This window comes from Otolemur garnettii, unplaced genomic scaffold, assembly GCF_000181295.1.
Source record: "Otolemur garnettii isolate 467f Iridium unplaced genomic scaffold, OtoGar3 scaffold00136, whole genome shotgun sequence".
Classification (NCBI taxonomy): domain Eukaryota; kingdom Metazoa; phylum Chordata; class Mammalia; order Primates; family Galagidae; genus Otolemur; species Otolemur garnettii.
The window spans coordinates 1,905,024-1,913,921 of NW_003852531.1; the positions used below are offsets into that span (position 1 = coordinate 1,905,024).

At 48.5% G+C, this 8,898-nt stretch overlaps 1 protein-coding gene across 2 annotated transcripts in view; it reads left to right on the plus strand.

The window, feature by feature from the left end:
• Positions 1-422: 422 nt before the first annotated feature.
• Positions 423-8,898, plus strand: part of RIN2 (Ras and Rab interactor 2) — a 74,479-nt gene continuing 66,003 nt past the window's right edge. The window contains exons 1-2 of one of the 2 annotated variants that reach the window (XM_023518379.1): positions 507-547; positions 827-949. In XM_023518379.1, coding sequence (XP_023374147.1) covers positions 927-949 — 23 coding nt within the window. In that variant the 5' untranslated portion in view covers positions 507-547; positions 827-926. Of the gene's footprint in view, positions 548-826; positions 950-8,898 lie in introns of both variants that reach the window. The other variant, XM_023518378.1, reaches the window with a different exon arrangement.

The following is an 8,898-nucleotide window of genomic DNA, read 5'->3' on the forward strand; positions in this document are numbered from 1 at the left end:
AACGCCCGGCTATTTTTTGGTTGCAGCCATTATTGTTGTTTGGCGGGTCCGGGCTGGATTCGAACCCGCCACCTTAGGTGTATGTGGCTGGCACCTTAGCTGCTTGAGCCACAGGCGCCGAGCCCAGGATTTGTTTATTCCTGTCTGTATCTGTGTTGAGAAAGCCCACGGTGTGTTAGATTCTTTTCCTCACTACAATACACAAACCTAACAAACTGGCTGTCATATTCTTTTCCTGATTACGATACTGAAACCTAAGTGCTTCCCCTTTTTTAAGGAGAAGCTGCCCCCTCCCCCTTTAGTTTTTCCTCTGGTTAGAGGAAATTCACAGAGCCAAGATTGAAAAAAAAAAGATGGTCATCTCTGCTCCTATTGAAGAGCTGAGCTCCAGCTTCGCGCCACGCCTCTGCCATTCCTGACGTCATACTATTTTTGTCTTTGAATAGCTCATTGACACAATCGCCTCAGAGATCGGAGAACTGAAACAGGAGATGGTGCGGACAGATGTCAGCTTGAAAAATGGCCTGGAACCCGTCGAAACCCACAGGTGACCAACGCACTTAGGTGCTGGGTTCAAGAGAGGGATGAGGGAATCTGGTTGGGGACAAGGGCTGACTTCCCGGGCACTTCTCAGAAGTTCAGGGACTGGGAGTATGGTGGCAAGAGCAGATGCAATTCTCTGTAGGAGGTGGGCGTGGCCTAGGAACTAGTCTGCTTGTTTATTTTAATCCCTTTGAAGGCACTTGAACTTTGTACTCTCTCAATTCCTCCTGGCACCAGAACCCGGAAACCTAAAATTGTCTGTGCCATGTCCACCTCCTCACAGTGATGGAAACAATATCACAGCGGGATCCTCCGTGTGCAAAATAGAATTCAGTGTAGCCGTGTGAGTCTCCAGGAGGTTTAAAAGGGAGCAGCTAAAGAGGATGGACCCATTTTGCATTCTCAGGTCAGAGAAAACCCCTGGCATTAACCTGGAAGGCCGCCTAGTGTCCTGGCACCTAGATGTGGCTGTAAATGATTAAGCAGGGGACACAGTGTGTGGAGCGTGTGGCCGCGCAGGAGCTGCACATCATCTGAAGAGGCAGCAAGGCCTGGTCTTTATCTGGAGAAAGGGGGTGCAAAGGTCAGAGTGGTGGTGGGAGGCTGGAGGCAGCCTCTTCCAGGTCTTTGATGCTGTAAGCCCCTGCTAACAAAGATAACAGCATATGGCTCCAAAGATAACAGAATGGCTCCAAAAGACAAGGACGCTTGCTGCCTCGGAGGCTAGACTCATTATCAGCTTCTCCTCTCTTCCCAGGAAGTGGGGTCCAGGCTTCCTGGAGCAGCATGAGGCTGAGATTTATGGATGGGTTTGTTTGCCAGGCAGGGGAGCCAGGCAGTACAGAGTGTCCGGGCAAGTTTGCACCAAACCAGCCTGACTTGTTCTCTGCCACACTTAGACGAGGGGAGAGACAGCACTGTCCCAAGGAGGCACTCTGCAGCAGAGAGGGGTACTTTGACTCACTCTGTCTCCAGAAGAGTCGCATGCCTGCTTCACTGTGGAAATCCTCTGTGTGTCCATTTCCTTTCTTCTTCTATAAAGAGACCAGGGTAGACCAGATGGTCCCCAAGCTGCCATAGCAGGCACAGGCACTCTGTGATTTCTTTTCTTAATTTCAATGTCAAAGGCTTCTATGAGTGAATGGGTTTTTTTGCCCCATAAACTAGATAAGCTCGCAACGTTTTTCAGTTAGAGACTTTCCACCTCACATTTGGAGTAGTTCCAAACATCATGGAACGTGAGCCAAAGGATTTCTCTTCACCGTTTGCACCATTGAGCTAAAATTTAACCGGGAGCCCAGGCTGATGGCAGCAGCGGAAAGAGGAAGGCTTTTGCCGCACTGATTTCTTTCACATCCACAAAATGCAGCCTGTGAGATAGACCCCAGGCTCTGCAGGCAACAGACACCCAGACACACAGTGCAAGAGCCCCTCCCTGCGTACAAGTCGCAGAGGGTGAAGGGTAGTGGAGCAGTGAGCTGGGGACATCACGATCTCACTGTCTGGCTCCAGCAGGTGGGAGAGCTGAGCAGTCATTTAATCTTTAACATCTCTTTCGTCCTTCTTTTTCAAATTTAAGAATGGCTGTAGGAATTCTAAAATAACTTTATTTTTTTCAGATTGTCACTTGTTCTTTAGTGTGTGTTGGTTAACAGTGAATTTATGGATTTTTAGAGGCATTTTACTTTGCCTTTTAAAAAAAATTAGTGGCGATTGAAAGAGAAGCAAGATTGAGTTGTCTTCATTTAAGGATGTATGCAAGTGTAATTGCCCCTGGCTGGCACTGCCCTGCGTGGCTCACAGCTACCAACTTATGAATCTTCCTGACTATCCTAGAGGTTACGCTCATTCAGGCCCTTATTTTTCTGATGGGGGAACTGCATGCTGTGGGGAGAAAAAACTGACACTTTGCCTTCTGGGCAGGAGTCTCTCCCTGAGTTTTAGGAGCAGAGACTTTGCTTTTAATGTCTCCATTTTGCTCAACGGGGTTGTCAGGAGAGCCAGACGTGAAGGTACCCAGTAAAGAGGACTTTGGGTTTTTTCCCAAATGAGGCAAAACATAGCTCTGGGTCAGTTCAGCCTGGCACAGAGTGGCCAGGGTGGGGGTGCAGACCTGTGAGAGTGGAATTGCTTCAAGCTGGAAGCCCCCACCCCCACCCGCTGCTCTGCGCTCAGATACCCTGGGAATGCACCACGTCAGCTTCCTTGCTCTCTGCGAGTGAGTGTGGAGTCTGCTGTGTCCTCCGCAGCAGCCACCCCCGCCGCAGCCACCACAAACGTCTGTGGTTCTCTCCCTCGCTGCCTGAATGCTGGGTCAGGTGCCACACTGTCTCCTGTGTTAGGAGTCACTAGTCCCCTCCCTACCCTGGGCATTGCTGGCTCCTTCATGGTTAATATTCAGATGGGCTGGAGATCGTTAACTTTTCCTTGTGCCACGGGCTCCTAACAGAATAATAGTTTATGTGCCTAAGATAAAATACAGAGCATGATGAGGAAAACAATTCTATTGCCCTGCTTCGACCCCACTGTTCACCATGTGTGGCTTCACAGCACAGGGACTGCTTTATCAACACAAGGCACGGGAGCGTAAACAACATGATTTCGGTAACAGCTACGATGACAGTGCAAACCTCTGTGGTTTCTACTGGTGACAAAGGCAAAGGTACTGAGATGCTAAGGTGGTTTGCTGCCCACCTTCAAAATGGAAGGAAGTTAATTTAACATGAGGTCAGGAAAAATCAAGATGTCACTGTCTCCTGTCCTGACAGGTTCCCACCTCCCAGCCCATCTCCTCTCAGTGTCACATGATGGGACCCATCTGCCCTCCCTTCTTGGCTCACTGACTTGGCTTCTGGGAAGCCACAGCTGCCTGGGACCCTGTCAGCTCCCCTGTGGCTGCTCTGTCCCCTCGCTGGTCAGTGACCTCCCAGCCCCTCCTCTTCATACTTTTCATCTAACCTTGTGCAAGAGACTTAAATGCCTCTCTCAGCATCCACACCATTCAAATGAGGAAAATTATAGAGCTGTCTCGCAGGGTAGCTGGCAAGATTCAGTGAGTGAGGGAGGCGCCTGTGGCTCAGTGAGTAAGGCGCCGGCCCCATATACCGAGGGTGGCGGGTTCAAACCCAGCCCCGGCCAAACTGCAACAAAAAATAGCCGGGCGTTGTGGCGGGCGCCTGTAGTCCCAGCTACTTGGGAGGCTGAGGCAGAAGAATCGCCTAAGCCCAGGAGTTGGAGGTTGTTGGAGCGACTCCGCTGCACTCTACCGAGGGTGAAAAAGTGAGACTCTGTCTCTACAAAAAAAAAAAAAGAAAAAAAAAAAAAGATTCAGTGAGTGAGCAGTTGTAAAGGACTCAGCATGGTGTCTGATACATTGTAAGTGGCATCCTGGGGAATCCCGTCCAGTCTGCGGCTCAGATACCATCTGTGCATTGGTGATTCCCAATTTCCAATTTGCGTCCCTTGGCTGGATCCTCTCTTTGATTCCAGATGTTTGCATCCAACTCCCCACTCAGCCTGGACTTTGGCATAACAAACTTACAAAGCCCAAGACTGCAAGATGAAACCCCTGGGGCCCTTCGCAAGCCTGCTCCTTCCATGGCTCCAGGTGCTTGGGCCTTGCTGTCGAGGAGTCTCAGTGCAGTCCCGCATTCTCTCCCAGCCCTTCCCAGGTATCCTGAATCCTGGCAGTTCTGCCCTTAAACTCGTCTGGGGATGGAACAGCTTCTCAGCAGCACAGGGTGTCTCAACTTCCACCTGCTATCATCCGAGGAGCATAGAGAGTGGACCTTTTAGTTGACGTGAAGCTAAGGCCTGTCACTCCTCTGTTCAAAGCCCTTCAGTAGTTTTCCATTCAACACTAGCTTCATTACCATGGCCCTCAAGACTACAGGATCTGAGCCCCTAGCCCAGTCCCCCAACACCTGCTAGAACTCTCTCCTCCTCCATCGCTCGCTCTGGCCTCACTGACTTCCTTCCATGTGGCTCCTACCTCCCAGCCCTTGTTCTCACTGTTCCCTGTGCCTGGAAGGCTCTTTCTCCAAAAAGCAATCACCCTGGAACCCTTCTTTTTCTCTATCCCTCACCTGCTTTTATGTTTCTTCATAGTTCTTGTACAGACAGAACAGACAGTCACTGGCTTAATTATGCATTTTCTGCTCCCACTGGAAGGTAAGCTCCATGGGAGCAAGGGGCATGATGTGTCCCTGGCAGCTGGGATTTCAGTGCCTAGAATAGAGTGTGGCATATAGCACACACTCGATGAATACCAGAGAACAGATGAAGGAAGGTGCCTTTGAAGATCCCAAAGTATTAGCACATCAGAAGTTTCTTGCAACAACTGGGGACAGGAGCCAGTGCATAAAATTGGAGATGTATGGTTGGCATCAGGCTTCCCCCCCACCCACCCAGCAAAGCAAAGGAGCCATGATCCCTTCTCCCCAGTCCCCAGCCATGCTTGGTTTTTGATCTGGTTCTTTCAGTGAACAACCCTGGAGTATTAAATTATCTGTACACTTCTGATTTACAGGCAGGTTTGATCCTTTGCTCACAGAGGAGGAGCTGATTAAATCCACCTCCATGACCTCTGCTAATGTTTTACCAAATAACGACCAGTAAGCCAGGGCGTGATGGGGGACCTTTTACTCCTGATTATCTGCTCTCTTCAAATGTCCTTTGCTGTTTCCTGTCTTCCCACCTCATCCCTCCCAGGACTGGAGAGTATGGGAACACAAAGGCTTTTCAACCCCCCACCCAAGGTCTCACAATCCATCTGCATTTGGGGGAGGGGTCTCTGTCTGGGTAGTCTCATGAGGCCTGAAGTAAGCCAGAGTCTCACCTTCCTCATCACCTGAGCCCACCAAGTCTGGTTTCTTCAGGATTGCGGGATCAACCAAACAAGCTTATGGGATAGTCTTTGGGCTCAGGCTGGGCATGGAGCATCCCCAAGGACCCCCGTGGGACCAAGGTGTTGGAGCTGCCTCTATTGGCTCCTTTCCCTCCATCCATCCTGCTGCCTGCTTGCTGGTACGCTGGATCCCTGGGGGGTGCCTGGGGTCCTGTGTCTGCAGTCCTCCTACAGTACCCAAGAATCAGACACACAATCCCAGAATTCCTCAGAGAGCTCCACCTGATGTCCAGTGTGGCAGCTGGTCACCTCTGTTGGCCTTTTCCAGGGAGCTCTGAACTTCCCAGCAGCATTTACTTAAAAACCTCGCAAAGCCCAGACTGCTGCTCCCTGCCCCCCTCACTTCTTCACTTGAGACCCCAAGATGAGAAGAGAAGGTCATAGCTGCTGTCTGGGGAAAAGATATGCAGAGCTGCATTTTAACAAAGTCTCCAGTAGGACAGTTGTGACCATAGTTAGCTACTCCATGGTGCTGATCCATCTTCACTTTCTAAAAAACTTTCCACTGAAATAAAACATAATTCAGCAAAAGTGTCCAAATACATATACAGTTAGATGAATTCCTATGAAGTAAACACACACTGAAGCCTTTTATTCAGCATATGGTAGAATATTCCATTGTGTGAATGCACCGTCTCTCCTACCACTGATGGATGTTTGAGTTGTGTTGTGTGGCCAGGTGGTTATTTATTCAACTCTAGCAGATAGTGCCCACCAGCTTTCCAAAATGATTCCATCAGTTTGTGCTTCCCCCTAGACTGAGAGTTCTGGATGCCCCATTCTCGTCTTCACTTAGCAGTGGCTACCTTTTATTTTAGCCACCTGGATGGTAGTGTTGACTTGGGGTTTCTAAAGCCAAAACAAATGAAGACAGGCAGGGGGGCCTGTACACAGCGGGGCCTGTACGCAGGGGGAGCCTGTATGCAAGGGGGGCCTGTACACAGGGGGAACCTGTACGCAGGGGGGACTTATATTCAGGGAGAGCCTGTACATAGGGGGGATCTGTACACAGCGCGGCCTGCACGTAGGGGGGCCTGTACTCAGGGGGGACCTGTACGTAGCAGGGCTTATACGTAGGGGAGGCCTGTTTGTAGAGGGAGCCTATATGCAGGGGGGACCTGTACACAGTGGGGAATTGTATGCAAGGGGGGCCTGTACATAAAGAAACCTGTATGCACGGATGAGGGGCCTATCTGTCATGTCTCAAGTATTCGTGTTAGTGCTGTGGGACTCAGGAATGGGGACTTTTTAAGCTTGACAGGGCAGCACATTTTTCACATGTCTAAGTTCAAGGATAAAGTCTTGGGGAATTCTGAACTCACAGCCATCATGTCATTGGATGGTATTTATGGAAACTGTGAAGTTATGGGAGGGATTATTCGAAAGGAGGAGATAAGAAATAAAACCCATAAGTTATGAGAAAAGTAAATTCATATGTACCTTTTTATTTATATTTCTGCTTTGAATTTTAGATCTAATAAAATTACAGCAGAAAAAACTATCAACAAATTCTCCCCACTTCTTAGAATGTTTTGCTTTACTTTGTTCAGTACTTATGCAAAAATACCTAGCAGCTCGTGAATCCATTTGCCGAAGGCCCTTAGCTGCATCTGCACTGGAACTAATAGATGCACAGGAGTATGGTAGAGCTGTTATGGGGGTTTAATTTTTGCTCAGAATACATCCTTATCCAGTGCAGTTTCCCATATTTAAAAAATAATGTGTCCTCAACGTGACTGACTTCCAACGTGGAATTTAATGTCACTTGAATTTATTCTGTTCCACCTCTGTTACTGAAATGGCAGATACAAAGTCTCTACAAGTCATTGATTTATACCTGCTTTTGCTCTTCTGCAGATTTTAGAGAGTATATTTGTGAGGTCAGTAAGAAGCAAGTTCAAGCCACTGGATGCAAAATCAATGTGCTTTTTGACTTTTTACACAATACTTATATCGTGCAGTGTTAGCCAGCCAATGAAATCTTTTCCTGTCTTGCCATATCTGGAAACCTGCCTATACCATGGGCCATTGACTCTGGACTCTGGGCCCATGCTGAGGTCCCACGGCATCTCTGAGCTGGCTCAGAATCAGTCACACTTGTAAGCAAGATTGGTTTTTCTCCTTTACTCTGAGCTTCAGTCCTGTTCAGTGGAACATAGAAAGCGCACAATTAGCATTCGCTACAGAATATTGGTCGGGCATACCTGGAAGTATCTAAGGGCCCTTAAAAAAAAGTATTTGAGAATAACAAAATTTAAGGTTCCTTTTTACACATTGCCTAGTTCTCAGAATTATAAATGCACACTTGCACTAGTTTCTGGGTGTTTGCCATTGCCTGTCTTAAACAGGGTAGAGAGGCTACTTGACTTGGGTGAGATTGCTGTGTGCACAGCAGTGGGAAACCCACTGTGGGAAGCCCCAGGTGACACCACAGGCACAGCCACTCCTCCTCCTGTGGGGGTGGGCTCCAGGAGTGGGGTGCGCTCCGGGGGTCTGTGGCTTTGTTCATCAATACAGCAGGCCAGCAGTGATGTATGATATTTTCCCGTCACAGCCACTGAGGATACTCTGCTGTGACATTTGATCAGTTTATCACCGCCCCTCCCAAGGTGTTTCCTTATTCTAAGCCACCAGGAGTGCTTTGCATATGGTTTCAAGGAATTTTGATGATCCACCAACTCTGCTCATCCTATAACCAGTTTACCAATATAGCAACAATGAAGTTCAACTTAAAGAAAATATTTATTGAGAGGATGATGCTATTTGCTAAAATACCCACACAGTGGAGCCCGAAGACTCACTGAAGCTAAGAGAGAAAAGTATTTTCAATAAGTGAGTACTACGCAATGGAATAAGAACATAAACCAGATGAATGGAGAAGCTGGTGTAGACCAGAAGTCCTGAGGGTGTCAAGCAGGAAGCAGGCACTTCTAGGTCAGATGTGTATCAACCTTATTAAAGAATGATTCAAATAGGTGTCAGAATGGCTTCCAGATCAAAAATTCCCTAAAGAGTTATTTAGTCTGTGTTTATTGGTGATACGTGTTAACTTCAGGAATTATTTTTTTTCCAGACACAGCCTCACTCTGTTGCCCCAGGCTAGGGTGTGGTGGCATCATGACCGCTCACAGCAACCTCGTACTCTTGGGCTCAACCAATCCTCTTGCCTCAGCCTCCTGATTAGCTGGGTCTACAGGCATCTGCCACCACACTGGGCTAGTTTTTCTATTTTTAGTAGATATGGGCTCTCATACTTGCTCAGGCTGGTCTCAAACTCCTAAGCTCAAGCAATGCTCCCAGCTCAGCCTCCCAGAGTGCTAGGATTACAGGCGTGAGCCACCGTGCTCGGCCTTTTAAGAATACTTTTTTTTGGCTCGGCGCCTGTGGCTCAGGTGGCTAAGGCGCCAGCCATATACACCTAAGGTGGCGGGTTCGAATCCCCAGCTTGG